This window comes from Acartia tonsa, chromosome 2, assembly GCF_053477335.1.
Source record: "Acartia tonsa isolate MP-2025a chromosome 2, ASM5347733v1, whole genome shotgun sequence".
Classification (NCBI taxonomy): domain Eukaryota; kingdom Metazoa; phylum Arthropoda; class Copepoda; order Calanoida; family Acartiidae; genus Acartia; species Acartia tonsa.
Genome location: NC_137261.1, coordinates 53,620,347 through 53,638,118, shown reverse-complemented (window position 1 = coordinate 53,638,118; position 17,772 = coordinate 53,620,347). Strand labels below are relative to the sequence as shown.

The 17,772-nt window shown below is 31.3% G+C and overlaps 1 protein-coding gene across 1 annotated transcript in view; it reads left to right on the top strand.

Annotated features, from left to right (window-relative positions):
- Nucleotides 1-17,772, top strand: part of LOC145312171 (uncharacterized) — a 150,908-nt gene that overhangs the window by 107,633 nt on the left and 25,503 nt on the right. Inside the window, exons 3-5 of the mRNA XM_080151358.1 lie at nucleotides 5,590-5,672; nucleotides 6,159-6,317; nucleotides 14,870-14,919. Coding sequence (XP_080007484.1) covers nucleotides 5,590-5,672; nucleotides 6,159-6,317; nucleotides 14,870-14,919 — 292 coding nt within the window. The remainder of the gene's footprint in view (nucleotides 1-5,589; nucleotides 5,673-6,158; nucleotides 6,318-14,869; nucleotides 14,920-17,772) is intronic.

The following is a 17,772-nucleotide window of genomic DNA, read 5'->3' as shown; positions in this document are numbered from 1 at the left end:
ATGTATATACAGAAAACTACCTCCCTCCATTTTTTTAAGACCTCTTTCGTCTGCTTCTAAATTATTTTCTGCTACTTGGCTGTGTTAATATAAGCGACAACAATGGTTGATTTTCAATGACCCAATAGGAAGGTTGCACAAGACGGTTACGATGGGGAGATACAGTTATTTAACCCTTTCTCAGTCTAGTGTTTTACTCTAATGTTAAATTAACTCTTCCTGTTACTTTTTCTTATCTTTAATTTTAGAATAATTATCCCATTCAATGTCTTGACTTGTTTGGGTAAAAATCTTTATTATCTTTAAAGTTAGTATGATCAAGAAAAAAATGAAGTTATCAAATAATTCTAAATATTATTTTTGACAGAAAATGTTATATGTACCCTCCTACAAAATAGTTATAACCTTTCCCTTGGCTTATGCAAAGCTTCACTGTAAAGAAGAACCATTTTGGTCCATTCTCTAGCTCGATTCTTCGGCAGACAGACTGAAAGACATCATTTTACTAATTTAAATTTTGTACTCATCCATTTATCCTTATACTAAAGTAACAGGATGTTTGTCTGTTTGTTTGTCTGTGTATCTGTGTGTCTCGAAGGATCTCGCTAACCGCTGAACCGATCGGGTTCTTCTTAACATGGTAGCTTCTCATAAGTCCCGGGAAGGTTTATAACTATTTTCTTGGGGGGTAGGACACCCCCAACCCCCCAGAAAATGAAAAATACCCCCCCCCCAAAAAAAAAAAAAAAATATTTTTGTTTTACTTTTTCTTTTAAAATCTAAAATAAGAAATTGGGTTATCAAATTCGACTCCCCCCTCCTCAAGTGCCCCTAGAGGCCTCTAGGGGGCGTAGCCGCTAGTGACTGCATATAGTAAGAATTAAACCTTACAAGGATATAATGATTATTAGGCAGAAATAGGATATATCAACAGGAGAAATTATAATTAGTAAAAGCGAAGCTTTTCTTCATTTCATGTTTGTTCGTATATACGTTAGGAATATCACTTGTCATATTTTTTTTAATGAGGATTCCTTTAATGTTCAGGCAAAAATTAAAAGTAAATTATATAATCATTTCGTTCTTTTTAATTTTAATATATTTTGATAAACATTTTTTCATTTAGATTTTTCCTATAGTTATTCCTGGAACGGTTAGACACAGTGTTAGAAGCAAAGCATATTCATAATTACGTCTTTACTTTCAATTGCGTTCATAAGCTTTGCTTCGCTTTCATGGATGTTGTCATTTACGTTTAACCTTGGGTATCTGAAAGTATATATTTAAACCATCTTTTGATTAATTGTTTCAACTTTATATGTGTCAGTATCGCACTCTTGGCTCGACTGACGTTTCTTAATATTTATAAAATGTAAATTTCAAATTTTTAAAGCCTTGAGCAGTAAGAAATCCCAGATGCTATCATTGGGTGGTTTTGTGCTATTTTACAACCGCGCCCCATATTTTCATTTATAAAAGAAGGTCCCCTATAATAGAATAACAGACATTTTGCCTAATCAAAAAGCAGTTAACTACAGAAACATGCATATAAATTTAATTTATTTTATCATTTTTAAGGGAGTTTTTCATTAAGCATCATTAACGACTAAGATGAATACTTTTAAGCTATCAATGAAAAAAAAAAGAAATTACCATATTTTTATTGTCATATGGAAATTTTTGCTGTGAAAAAGAAAAATTTACTTTAATACAGTTTAAATCTTTATTTCAACATTGTTAGACGGAATCACAGATGGATGGTCGGACAGACAGACAGACATACACTAATTATATCAAAGCTACGCTAATGAAATATCACGTAAAATATTTGAATTTAGCTGTAGAGCTAAAAATTATTTTATGATACTTGGAAGCAAAATAAAAAATTTTAAAGTAGTTAAAATACCAAATATCAATAAGTACTTAAACAAAGTCGGAAATCATAAAGTGTAACACACCCTTAAAAGTTTAAACCTTCCCAGGACCTATAAGATGCTACTTTGTATAGGAGAACCATATCTGTTCAGTGGAAGATTTTTCTGTACAGACACATACAGATCCGGTTACTTTTATATAAGGATATGATATAATAACTTTTGTAACGCAATTCCAATAATAATAACAAAATAAACTTATAGATTTGATACATTAACCGTACCAACGATACAATGACCTTGCTATTTTGGCAGGTATTGTTATCAAAACAATTTATTTACTCTCCTTGTGTTACTAAACTGTAATAACAATTCTAGTTGCACCCAAATTTTTAATTATCTTTTTCATACAGAACAAGAACAAATACATCCACAATTATTTTATAAATGTGACAGGATCTGTTTCTGTGTGTCTATGTGTCTGTCTGTCTGTACCAAAGGATCTCTGTTATCGCTGAATCGATATGGTGCTCCTTTACAGTGTAGCCTTTCATAGGTCCTGGGAAGGTCTATAACTATTTTGGGGAATGTACAACCAACCTCCCAAGAAAAATCGCTATTACAAATTAGCGCGGCAAAAATGAGCGTGCTTTTTAAAAGCCATTTACATTGATTTACTAAATTGAAAATTATGATGGTAACCGTCCCCTTTTTGTCTGAACACATTAACCACTTTTATCAGGAAAACCATATAAAAGAATTGGAAATCAAGTGATGTAGAACACAAATTACGTGTCTAAAAAACTGGGAGGATCAATTTTACTGAAAATAGTTTGCTGACACAGGAAGTGCATTTTTTAACCAGAATTTAGTTGCATTATTACAATAGGGATAAAGGGATTAGGCTATGGATGAGAAGTTAATATTACCCCCATGTTTCTTTATTTATTTGATCATGAGAGTTTGGAGTGTCTGCTGATTAATATTCACTGGATAAGAACCCGTTCATGTCAGTTGATGTCAGTGGATAGCTGTTTATAATACGATGCGATAAATAACTATTAAAACTATAAAACTAGCTGAAGAATTTGGTCTAAACTTTACAAACGGAATATTTTAATCATCGTCCATTGTCTTATCCTTAAATCCTTTCAATTACACAAGGGACACAAGTGAATTTAGATTATGAAACCAAAACTGAAGCATTACATTTTTTAAAAAGTCAATACAGTTTAACAAGCTTATTTGCTTAAAATTAATTTTCCCCAATTTTACCGTATCAGGAACTATAATTGTGTTTGAATCTAAGTTCTTATTGTTTTATAATTCTTGCCCTTTTCATTTATTTTATAATTTGATTAGTCAGTAACCCAGCCCTTGTTTACAATTAAAATTTAATTTTGAAAAGAATTTTGTAGATGTCATCCATGAAATTATTTTTTTAGTAGCGAAGCTACTCTATAATTCACAATGTCCGTCCGTCCGTCCGTCTGTCCGTCTGTCCGTCCGTCTGTCCGTCCGTCTGTCCGTAATTAATGAATTGGGGGAAACGTGATTTTCTCGGCTCCTAAAAAAGATAGAGAGCTGAAATTTTTTGACAACATTCCCATCATTAAGGAGCACAATTAACTATAAAACATCAATGGCGGTCGGACTGCTTTATAGCAGGTTTTAGGCTATTTTTTATATTTTCCAAATTTTTCCCATATCTTTGGTGTTTATGGTCCGATTTTCAAAATTTTTTCAGTTAAAGATATCAAAATTAAATTTCCCGTCATTTGAAGATAAGAACAATGACGGTCAGACTGCCTTTTTGCAGGTTTTTGGCTATTTTTATATTTTTCACATTTTTCTCCATATCTTTGGTGTTTATGGTCCGATTTTCAAAATTTTTTTAGTTAAAGATATCAAAATTAAATTTCCTGTCGTTTAAAGAAAACAACAATGACAGTCAGACTGCCTTTTTGCAGGTTTTTGGCTATTTTTATATTTTTCACATTTTTACCCATATCTTTGGTGTTTATGGTTCAATTTTCATAAATTTTTCAGTTAAAGATATTAAAATTAAATTTCTGGCGTTTTATGAAAAGAAACAATGGCGGCCAAACTGCCTTTTAGCAGGTTTTTGGCTATTTTTATATGTTGATATATTTCCCCATATCTTTGGCATTTTTGGTCCAATTTTAAAACTTCTTTGCATTAACAGTTTCAAAATATTTTTTCCCATTGCATTGTTATGTGCAAGTGCATCTAGTATGTAATTTACTTTAACCATCTTCATCATACAAAATAAAACAAGGTTTTATGTTTATTTTCTCCAATCAATCTATTATTGATTTTAAATCTACTTCTACGTATTCCCATCCACAATTTTTGTGCTTCGCTACTTATGGATGTTGTCATCCTTGTTTATTCTTTAAAAACAGGAAGACATACAGGGTGCGCCACATAAATCCGGACTTTTTCTTATTTTTAAACAAATGAACATAAAATCGTCAATTTTAAAGATTTTATGGAATTTTAAAAACTGGAAAGCAAACTAGGTATATGACTATTAGATTATTCAATAAAATCGCCGCCAGCCTCAATCATCGCCTCTACCCGCCCCCTGAACCGCCCGCCGACCCTGGTCACCATGTCCCTGTTCAAGCAGGCGAAGTTCTCCATGATAGGAGCAGTGAGAGAGGTCTTCTTGGTATGGGCGCGTCTATTGGTTCATGCTTTAATGGCGCTCCAGGCTCAAAAGTCCATTGGATTAAGATAGGGGCTGCTGGGAGGCCACATATCCTTAAGGAGTGAGTAACATCAGGATCCAAATTAACCCATCTTTAAAGCTACTCTTTAACACGGCGGCTCTCATTTGGGCCACAGTTAAGCTAGAACAACGTTTTATACCTTTTTAAAAATAACATGAAAATTAAGATAGGGTTATCAGCGCAATACATAGTCTAAAACGAGTTTCAAGGTTCCATATGGGCCCCTGAAGTCAAGAACCGAGAAATTTTCAAGATTTTTGACGTTTTTGACATCTTAAAATCTACCACGATCCACTTTGTCGGAGCACTACAGCCAAGTCAGCTGGGATAGAGATCTCTAGTCTTTTCTAGTGTTTTCACTAGGTATCTGATAGTATCTCAAGCAAGTTTTATTAGTCCATCTCACCTACAGATGGGCTGAGGTCAGATTTAGTAGGCCTAAGTCATAAATCCACGGTATTTATCTGCGCAATTCGAATCTGCCTTGTTGAACATATGCGCGGCCAGCTCGGCGTACACGTCCTCCATCGTTCAAAGATTTTCATGGGCAAAAAGGTCATTACCTAAGCTTTTTATAGTGGGGTCAAACGTCCTGATTGGTCAAGTAGTTTTGGCGCTATGGCCGTTTAAAAAAAGTCCGGATTTATGTGGCGCACCCTGTATGTACATCTAAACATAATTAAACCTTTTTTGATTAAACTACAATAAAACATTAAGTTGCTGTTTTCAGTGACAAGGGACCAGTATTCTGACAAACGATTCTCCCCCCCCCCCCCCCTCCAAATTCCTACCAAAACAAAACAATTTTTACGCAAATATTACGCCATATAAATATTCAAATTTGAAGCAATTTCAATTGGAATTGTTTTGCTGAATCACAGCTGTTGTAAAGGTTTTAAGGTCATATTTGTCTACCCTGTTGAATGTTATCATCATTAACACAAAATGTTTTATTTCAGGTTGACAGCGAGGAGAAACACGGGCAGGACGAACACGTAAAGGCCGCTCTGGCCAGGCTTGCCAGCAGTGAAAATCTTAACAGGATAGTTAATTTTATATGGCTTGACATTAGAGAAGCTAAATTAAAAAAAAGTATTTTAAGCATTTTTTTAGAGGGGGGGGGGTGATTGTTACATATAGATATTTTGAACAAATTGCAGTAAGACAAAACAAATTAGGATTATATAAAAGATGAAAAATACTTTTTTTATCGCATCGTATTATAAACAGATTTACACGGATATAAAAATGTAAAATTATAAGATTAAAACCAGTTTTGCAAGCCCCAAAATGCCGAAGGCTGAGGACCGGTTCTTATCCGACGGATATTAATCGGTTTCGAATCCATACTGGAAAAATTGTCATTAAAGAATGCAATGCAAGCGTTACAGACCATAGACTGACAGTCACAGACCAATATACAACTTCAAAGAAAACGTTTTAATGAAAATGACGGTCCAACTGTATATAGGTGAATTTTTTAAGAGCCTAAAAAAGCCTAAAATTTAACTTTCCAACGATTAATTAGTTCGTACGACCTTGTGCTTGGCCTGGTGCGACGTCAGCAAGGAGGTGGAGGTGGTGGAGGTCACCACGAGTGCGGCCATCATGGACACACTAGTCTACACAGTCCTCCCAGCCCTCCTCCTCAAAGACATCATTGTCCTTGTCATACTAACCATCATAGGTAAGAGATTCATTTTTTTGTGGATTTATAACTTAAATACGGCAGTGTTAATTGGTTTATGATTTGGGGTAAAAAACTAAATATTATTGATCTGGTAGTGATTATAGAGTTCTATCTAATTGATATATAAATCGTCATAAAAAGTTTGAAATCGATAAGGTAATGTCTTTATTATCTATTATATCATACAAAAATGTTGTAAAATAAATATAAAATTTAGCATATTTTAAATGAACATACGGACATTCCGGTGATGATTATAGAGTTGCTACGCTTTGTAATTCGTATCTAACTGTTGCAAAGTTTGAAATCGATAGGACAATTCTAACATGCCCAAATTAAATAAAATATTAAATCGTTACAGACAGACAGACGTACGGACCGAACCTAATTATAGAAACGCTTCGCTTTTATAATCTATAAAAAGAAATATTCACATGCTTTCAAAAAAATCCTATCTTTTACTTAGCAAAAGTTAATATAAAGGTTAAAGAATTTTTATACTTTTTTAAATGAAATATATGAAATGCACTGAATTATGTTTGCATACCAACTTTTGTCATAATTCTTTATTTACATATTTTAAACTTTTATTGGCTAATTTACATAGAAAGATACAAATATTCTTAAAATTACTTTGCAGAAAAGATTGAACGATGTATTTAAAGTTAAGATTCTATAATTGTTTACTAATGGCTTTAGAAAAATGTAGCAGGTTAAATCTGCAAAAATTTACACATAGCTATGCTCATCAAATATTTTTTGCTAATGAAAATTCTAAAGAATTTAATATTTAAGTTTGAATTTAAATGGAAAACATTAAAATAGCATTGCTTACATTGTGTAAAATTAAACTCTTTAGTGATTTTTTGTCTGCCTTTTCAATCGAAAAGTACAAAATATTATAAACAGATGCAAGAACTATTGAGCAAAATTATAGCAAAGCTTTTTTATAAAACTTTATATTATTATAATTACGATATGATAAGGAGAAAATTAGTTTAAGCAAATCACGCCGTAATAGAAATTTTAAAAGAACATAGCTTCGCTCCCCCCGAAAATGGAAACAAACGTCTGAAAAAAACTGTCATTGACGAACATAAACTACAAACAAACTTTCATTTAAAAAATACAGAAAAAAATATACAGTCTTATTTAATTTTATACAAGTGGCTATGCAACCTACATGAGTGACTTGTAGAATATCCTCACTGCAAAATTTGGCGAAAAAAAATGTGCAAACTTATTTTATTTGCCTGTAAATTTTTGGTCTCCAGACGAACTGGGATGAAACAAACAATAAACAAGTCAAACACAAAATTAAAGTATTTTGAAAGGATAATCATAGACATGGGCATTTTTGATGCGCAAAAAAATTAACAATAATCTGACAATAAAAAAGTTAATATTTGATTTGTCAATTATTCTACCTACACTTAATTTAAAACATTAACATCAATGGAAATAATTTTACTTCCAATTTTTTTAATGGGGGGTGTCAAAATTTTCGGTTGACTTTTAGCCCCCCCCCCCCCTTGTCAAAACTCTGTGCACACCAATTAAGTATCTTATTGTAAAATAATGTACACTAAAAAAAAATAAAAACCCATGAGTATATTTTTGTCATCCAGGGTTATCTAAGTTTTTCTTGATATTTCCTATTGGTAAAGTTTGCCATATATATAGAGAGAGATATACAGGGATTGCTCAATGAAAGATAAATAATAACAGAAGCATTAAAAGTGTTTTTACATGAGGATGATATAATATCGTGTTAGGAGTATCTAGATTAGATTTATTATTCTTGGGTGTACGTACATACATAGAAAATAAAACAATAATATATACAGTCAAATTTTATTGATATAAAAAAAAAATTCTTCCCAAATGGCAGTTTCCTGAAAAGTAGGATGTATGCAGTAATGTGTATTTACACATTGTTTTCATACAGGCCATATAAGTAAGACAAAAAAAATAATAAGGAATAGATAGAATCATATTTTTCACATCATAATTATTTCTAAGAAAGGGGAAAGGGGGTAGCGGGTGACTATGACCTTAAAACCACCCTTACCTATTTTATCGAAGTATAAACCCCTAGGTCGGTGTATCTTTAATTTTCAAATGGGGTGGGATCATCCATTTCAGCCCCCCTTTCTGCATGATTCTAATTTATTTATTTTTTTATTGATATGCTAAGCTCTTTTAAGTTTTAACCAATACAAACTTAGCAAAGATCAAAGAATCCATTTATTTAAAATTTTAAGGGGGAGTCGTTGACGACCCATTAGGATCAAAGGAGATTATGCCGATTTTTTTTGTGGGAAATTAATCTCACATTGACCTATCTCTATTTTCCCAGAACTAAATCAGATTCTTCTTTTCCTTTAAGTATCTTTAATAGAAGCATATTTTTCTATGTTGTTATACACTTAAATATCTCAGAAACCGCCGTAAGTCTTCAAATTGCGAAATATTTTAAACTTTGTCAGAAGCTCTTTAAAGTACATACATACATAGAAATGACGTCATACTATACAAATGTCCAATAAACAGACTAGATTACCAAAGGCAGGCCAATATACATTTCAATTGGCCAATGAAAGGCCAGTATGGCGTCATTTTTCATATGCACTATTAAAAGCTTCACTTTGCTACACTTTTCAAGTATTGCTTAGACTTAAGGAAAGATATTTAGAGATTTTGATCGTAATTTTTCATTTAATATTTTGGATGTATTTCTACATTCTTCTTTATACATTTTCCATTTTTAATAATACAAAAGTGTATTTTGGATTATTTTGATCATTCAAGAAATGTACTAAATGCATAATGGTTATTAAATACTATAAATTAATAATTTTGCCTTATTATGATTACTCACTTCCGACACGCTATACTTTAATCAAATAATAAACTTTTTAAAACTTCATTTAAGAGCAGCTTTGCTTTTAAAAACTTTCACAAAACTAAAACGCAATACAAGAAAAATAGTCATCCATAACTCATTAAGACCTATTTTAAATCTGGTTAAAGAATTAATTAGTATGGAATATATTACATGACGTAGAGACCCATTTTCTGAAGAAAAAATTATTTATACCTAGGATTTAGCACATGGACTTACTAGGGGATGTGAAACCAGTAGGGTAAGATAAAGGGTGGGTAGACCTTTCTAACTGTATAGAGAGAGGGGACAATGGGCTGTTTATTACACTAGTCCCTAGTTTTGTAATATCGTTTTCTTATTCGATGGCTTTACAACTTTAGGAACTTCATTTTTTGGTTTGTTGTTTAATTAAGTTGAGTGTTAAATCGTTTCAATAACTAATTCTAATCATCAGAAGGGATAATTTTTAGTACCATCACTGGGGATGTACATCTATTTATCGGCCATTGTTTTATCCCTGCCTTCCAAATGTCAATTTGCAGGGGGAGTTAATACATTCCTACATACCCATACTGCACGCTACTGCTTTAGCATCATTTCATTGGGATGAATGTGGGTTCATGGTTTGTTTTGACCAAATTTTAATCTTTACTTTTAAAATGTTCAATTAGGACTCTCTGTTAAAAGTCTTGAAATATAAAGGTTTGTAGTCCATGTTCATCAATAAGGAAAAAAATACGAAATATTTTTGCTTTTACCTTTTCTGTTCGACCATTTGTTTTTCAGAGACATTGTACATGTTCCTGTATAATAATATGCTAAAATCAGTCAACCTAGACACTAATATCACAATGTTCTAATTTTAAGATTTTGTGTGAAAATTATGTTTGTCTTATTGTTAGTTATTTTTATATTTTTTCAAACAAAAGCTTTAAATTTATGTTCAGAGGGGGGTGTAGAAAAATGTCAACACATTCTGCTTAAATTGAAATTGGGAAGGCCTGTTTTTAAATAGTTTTATCCCTATCTTAATCTTATTCGACATCTTTTCGTATATGGTTCCCCATCGACTTAAAAAATCAGCTACTGCCGCAGCCCAAATGCCATTTAGAATTTTAAATTTCCCAATTTTTTGTTGTACCAAAAATATTTATTTCTCCCTTTACCCACCTTTGTATCCATGCGATCTGGAAGAGGATCTGACTGTTTTGTTTAGAAACATACTATTTTGCATCATCATTGGCGGAAGATCAATTAATCTTCCATATTCTATCCCTGGCAATGAGCTCTGTACACAGGGGTTTCAAAAGTTTATTAATACCACAGTAAAACTTTGTGTTTGGTAGACTAACACAAGAATGAAATATTTGTTAGAAAAGTACTAAATCTTTATATAATTACTTAGATGTTGCAGCAGATTTTCATGTACTCGAACAAAGTGATAATTATAGCTGGCTAAAATAAAGATACCTGCTATCCACCCCATTTACTATATCTCTACCCAACTACTGAATAAACTAACTGACCATCAAATGAGGTCACATTCGCAACCTTAATTGACATAAAAGTTTCCCTTGTCAATATATCCAAGTATTATATATCCTTTATTAGCTCGTAATTAGATACACCACCTCTTGTCAATAAATTAGGCAGTGTTTCTTTAGAAAAATATTTTTTTTGTGTGTTTTTTTCAGTTTTTTTTGGGGGGTATAATGGACGTACTGATTGAATACCTACATGGATGTTTCATATTAATTTTTCAAACTTATCAAAAGTTTAACTCTTCTCTCATATTTTATTTCTTTATAAATACAAATTTTCATAAAGTTTGCTATTTCAAAGTTGAAAAATAAATGTAGATTTGTATAAACATTATTCAAATCATAGTTCTTGAGAGTTAAATAGTGTTTTCACAAAATAGTCAAGAACCATCAAGCTGTCATTTTTATTTGTTTTCTTTAAAATAGGTATACTAAAATTCCAAAAAGGCCTTTTAGCGTTCTAGTCAGGTTTTAGGCTATTCAGAGTGTAGACATTTAACCCTAATAGCATTCAGAAATGGTTTATCCCAAGTAAGAATTACATGTCCTAGATATTTATAATTTAATCCTTTTTCTACCGTGTTCCTTGCTAATTTTTGTCATAATTTAAATTAACTGGTTTATACGGCATCTTTATAGAAGGAAGAAAGATTTCTAAAAATTAGCATTTTGTATGTTTGTGTTATGCTAGTTTAAATGTTTGTGTGTGTATTTCATGTTTTACCACGAATAATTTATGCTAAAACCATCGACATAAGTTTTTTTTCTGTAGTGAAGCTACTCTACAAGTCACCTTTGTTGGTCTGTTTAGCGATAATGCTCATTTAACCTTCAACACTATAACATGAAAATTTTTTTAATCTCAATATAATAGTCTTTTTAATCTTATATAAATCAAGTAGTTTTGTATACCTAAGTAGTAATTATTCTCATTTATTTTGAATTGTATAAATGTGTTTTGGCTTTAAGACTTTTAAATAAAAAAAATACTTGGTTTTGTATTATTTTTTGTTCGTTAATGAAAACAACTTAGAATTTTCCCATCGATTCCAAACTTTGCATGGTGATTCCTGTAGTACTTATAATAATACTCATATAATAATCCGATTATATCTGATTCCTAGGACAACGAAGTACGATGTTATAGGCGAAGCATCTCTATAATCAATTCAAAAAATGTAAATATGTTCTTATTTATTATTCTGTATTTAAGCAGTTTTTTAACGAATTTACCTACAATTTTATTTCAACTTTTATACATTTATATTCTGATTATTTCGTTCTGACACTCTACAAGTGTTAATGTTGCTTTTATAAATGTGTCATCCTTATTACTTTGCAAAAGCTGAGGTCAGTTTTTGACCTGATTACTACAGAGACAAATGACAACTCATTTTCTAAATTGTATATTTTATCCAATACTTAATTTAGCTTAATAATATCTATTTTGAAATTTCTATTTAATAATAATCAACTAATGAATAGTATGAAAAAATTTTACAAAATAAAAGACTTGGGTTTCTCAGCCACTTTTTCTGATTTGATAAAAATTTTCTCCTTGCCAACATGTTTTTATACTTTCTTCTTTTAAGATAAAATTCAAGGCGGTGATTTAAAATCTCATCCCAACCCCCTACTCCCCCCACTTTTTATTGGTCCTGGGCGCTTCTAGGGGAGTAGCCGCTATCTTACATATACAGGGACAGTTTGCTTTTTTTACATTTCAAATTTTTAATAAAAAAAATAATAATCTTGTTCAATATTTTTCCACAATATTAATCCCTTTCCAAGAGTAATAGTATGTGCAATGAGTATAAAAAGCTGTTATTTGCAAAATTGATTCATTAGTTAAGGATAAATACAAATTATTTTGATTGATTCAATAGGAAGCTTCCATTAAACAGCAGGCATAAAAGTATGAAGAAAATAAAAATAGAAATATAAGAACTTATCTTAACAAGGGTATGCATAATAAGTTAACCTCTCGTTGTAAGGAAGGTTTAAGGTTTGAATTTCAAACCAAACCGCGCCAAAACCAAAGTCATAATTTCTACTGCTGCTATGTCAGGTGCGCGACATAAATAGTTAGAGTAGGGGGAATGCCTTGGCCCAAAACGGGTGCAACTCATTAACATGCACAGTTAGAACTTCCAGACTAAGGTTGTGCAATCAAAGAATTGGTTGTACACCAATATAAGAGCAATATACACAAAATTGAGTTCAATAGTTTCTTAATGTTCTAATTCTCTATCTATTGTATGTTTGATTGTATAAATAACTATTTTTTTTAATTATTTGAAGAGAAATACCTCATTCAATCATCGTTAAATACACACATTAAATATATTGCTAATTGTTTCTAAAGCTGGGCCGATATGCATTCTAAGTTAAAGAATGAAAAAATCATGAATTAAAACAATACAAACGCAGGAGTCCCAAACGTCGGAGTGAACAAACGCAGGAGTGTTAAAATATAAATTTAATTAAGTATTTTTATACAGATTAGGTTAGGAAAAGATATGAATGTACAAATAAGCCCCCCCCAAAGGGGTTAGGCATTTAAAAAACATATAAGGTGGGCTAAAATAGGTTATGTTAGGTTAAGTATCCACTCCGGCGTTGTAAATACCTGCGGGGCTTTACACTATATCTAACTTAACTTAACCTTACATAACCTAAGGTAAAAACGCAAAACTCACCCCAACCCCCTTTATTTTCAATTCATTTCAAATTAGAGTTGGAGGGTTCTTTGCTCGAGCAGGCAATTGTGGGAAATTGCAAGCTGAAATCATTATCAAGACTCAATATCCCTCAGGCTCTTAGATATTCAATCATGGCTAATTACACACTCGAAATAAATTTGCTAATTTATTGACCTCTTTAGGGTGTGACGTCACTTCCGCCTTATTAGGACAAAGACCAAATTGTGTTAAAAATTATCCATGTGACGTCATAAAAATTAGGGATTATCAATCTCTTTGTCCCATATTAGTAGTCATATTATGAATATAATACAAGCAATATGAAATTAGTTTTAGGTTTTTTTTAAAGGTCGTTGGTGTGTGAATAGAAAAATGATATTTTTTCTAGATATTATTTATCTTACCTGGTTGAAATACCCTACCCAATATCATTAAAAACCTTCCCTACAAGGACCAACAAGAAGCCTCATTGTAAAGCAAACCATATTTGTCCTGCAGTTTGCTAGTGTAATGATTTGATTGTGAGATACAGTTTTTGCGAAAGGGATAGCACACCTGTAAATATTTGTCATTAAGTCGTATGCTTATATATCAGCAGCATACATTTTAAAAAGTAAAGCTTTTCTACAATTAGGGTCGGTCCGTAAGTCCGTCTGTAAAATGTAAGTATGTCCTTAAACAGTATCCTGTATTTAAGAAATTTTGCAACAAATCTACTTGCAATTTTGTTTAGACGTATGCATTTATATTCTGCTTAGTAAGTTCTGACATTCCAAAAGTTTTAATGTTCGTTTGTCCTACCATTTTAGAGCTTCGCTTTTATGGATGTTGTCATCCTTGGTAATACTAAAAGTTTGGTTATAATGATTTTTAATAACACTTTTTATTCAAAAATAGGTCAATTTTATTTCCTTATTAGTACCTATTTCTTAAAATATATATTTGACAATAAATTAAGTAAATTAATTTTGCGATTGTAATATAAATAAATTACTAAGTATATTTAATTTGCGTTATTATGGAACATAAAATAATAAGCAATTATAAAAACAATTAAAGTTGATCAAACTAGATTATAAGAAAATTTGAGGAACACTATTTTATGAGGGTATCTGAACTCGCTACACGTTTAATGGAACAAGGATGACAACATGCATTAAAGCGAAGCTCTAAAACTTTAGGACGAACTAACATTAACACTTGTAGAGTATCAGAACTGAAAAGAATAAAAATATATAAGTCTATGCATAATTGTAAGGAAATTGTTGCAAAACTGCTTAAATACAGAACACTGTTTATGGACTACATACTTACATGTTTAGGAATTAGTTATAGAGATTCTTCGAATCAGCATTAAAAAAATCAGATGAATATAATAATTAAGCATGCAAAAATTTATGTTTTTGTTTTTGTTTTTAGGTGCTCAAGTGGTAACAGCAGAAAATCTCGGTCACGGCCTGCATCTCCGGGTAAGTTTATACAAATGGTAGCGAGAACAAGTGTCTCAATAATCAGCCATGTGACGTCATAAAAATGAAGGAGATGAGAGGATAAGTGGGAAAGAAAACCCCTAAAAAAGAGATGGATAATCCCTCATTTTATGACGTCACATGGCTGATTTCCGAGACACTCTGTCCCGCTACATACACTTGTTTTCAATTTGGAGAATTTAAAAGAAATTTAATTGATTTTTAAAAATGTTTTTGTCCACAATTATACATTAAAAAGTAGGCTTTCTTTGTATGAAGCCAAAAATTTTTAAAAATTGTTATCTTATTAGATTGTAATTGCATAATTTTTGCTTACATACTTAAGGATCTACAAGGATAAGACAATGGCCGATGAATTGATGTACATCTCCAATGTCGATACACAAAATTAAAACCTTCTGTAGATTACAAATAGTAGCTGAAACAATAAAAATTTTATTAAAGTCCTCAAAGGTGATAAGCCAACGAATAAGCAATCATTATTATAAAACTTTTGGGACTAGTGTAATAAACAGCCCAATATCCTGTCCATACCTGGTACATTAAGTGTTTTGTTCATATATTTTGAACATAAAATTTCTCTTGATTTTTAGCTCAGTATAAAATGTAGGCCATTGCACTATTAAATTGTATATCGCAGGGCTTGGGAGCTAAATCTTGTTAAAAAAACTACCTAATCAAAGCTTTCTGGGGCTTATGACCAGATGGCATAAGTGTGACTTCGGCTTAGAGTGGCATATTTTTTTCCCTAAGCCGCGCGGCTGCTTAGGTCAAGGCTTATTTTGGGGGGTTTCATTCGGCTGAAACTGCCAAACCTGCATGGTTTACACAAGTACATAGAAAGAAAATTATACTAAAACTAAACAGTTCCACTGTCAGTATGTTGTAATTCAATAATCTTGTAAAAAAATTAAATAAAACCAAGAATCATAGCTATCATTTTGTCAGAATACTTAGCTCTTTCTGTTATATTAACAAAAACTGAAGCAGCCTTCCTTTAGGTAAAGACATAAATCTTCTTAAAATACATAGATATATAATATTTAAAATGTTCATTTTCCTAAATATGAGGATTAATTTATAATATCGTTTTGACTATAATATGTCATTTACCCCACTTTTTATTTTAGCCAGCTACAAGTTTCACTTTATTAGAGTACATTAAAATCTGGTGTGGATCCAAGTTATAGTTTTTACAGGAAGTAATTTTTCTTCTCAAGAAAAGCTTTTTCGCCTCCAGAATATGTGCTAGTAATCATTGGGACAAAATTTATTGTTTTCTACATGTTAATATTGGAAATTAAAATAATAAACATAAAAGTAATACATCTAAGAATTATTTTGAAAGCATTTAAGTGAACTATGTTTTAGAGAAAATTAAGATTTTTTACATGAATTATATTAAAAATATATCCATTAACAAAATTAATGATTAAATTTTATCTTTTTTTTAAGAAACATATAATGATAAAAAGAAAATAATTATTTAAAAGCAATTTCTTAATTAGGTATATTTAATAAGATATATAAGTTTTCCGGAATTTTAATGTTAGGGGGAGATTTTATTTTTAAATCTGCATCAAATTTTAAGGATTTTTTATAAAATTCGTTTTTTGTATAATTCTTTATCTAAAAGCGGAAATGCATTTTAAGTTAATTAATTTTGACTAATAGGATAGGTGGATTTTAAACTACCTGCGCTCTAATTGGTTGAATGATGTACGCCATCCAATCAGAGCGCAGATTTTTTAAATCCACCAATCACAGATGCCAAAATCAATTAACTTAAATTGCATTTCCGCTTTTAGATAAAGAATTATAGAAAAAACGAATTTAAAAAAAAATCCTCAAAATTTGATGCAGATTTCAAATCTCCCCCTAACTTTAAAATTCCGGAAAACTTATATATCTTAATATTTAGTATGGTTATACAACACAAATATACAGAAAAGACACTTGAAAGAAAGTTAATACTACTTCTAAAGAAAAATAAACTCCTAGAAAATTGGTCAGAGATTGGGTTTTAGGCTTTGTATGTGGAGGGAGGTGTATTCTGATAAGAAAAAATAGTAGATTAGGATTGACAAAGCTTTGAAAAATTATTTAAAGTGGCCAAACAAACTTTCTTGGTGGACTGTGTTCTTTTCAAATAGCTATACAATTTCCAGTTTTTAGAAAACATAAATTCACACCTAATTTAATTAAAGTTATAGGAAATTAATACTGTACCATATTCTAGTTAAAAATATGCCTTTCTTTTTTGTCTGTAGCGAAGGATCCCTGTAACCGCTGAACTGATATGGTTTTCTTTCACAGTGAAGCTTTTAATGTGTCCAGGGAAGTTTTATAACTTTGTTCATCCTCCCATTGGAAATCACCCATAGAACAAAACTACTCTCCCCCTTTAAAAAATAAATTCCACTTTCCTTTTAAAAAATAAATTATTAGTAAGGGGTTTTCTGTCCCCTCCCCCCACCTCCAACCTTAAATACTTCTAGAGGTTTCTAGGGGCGTATCCGCTGGTTCTTCATATAGTACTACCTATCCCTGGATTGCAAAATTGCTCTGGCTGACTTAGCAAATACCAACAGTAGCAAATATGTACTATCATGTGTAAAGGGATATTTTTGCAAACCAAATATCGCGCAAATAAATTCAAACAAAGAGTAATGTAAAAGTTATTTTTCTTTTCTCTGCATTTACAATTGTTTATTATTATTATTCCCTAACTAGCGGCTACGCCCCTATAGGCCTCTAGGGGCACGTAAAATGTTTTTTTTCAATCTATGTTAAGATCTGCTGTTTACCAAAAATAATTTTTAGCCATTACAT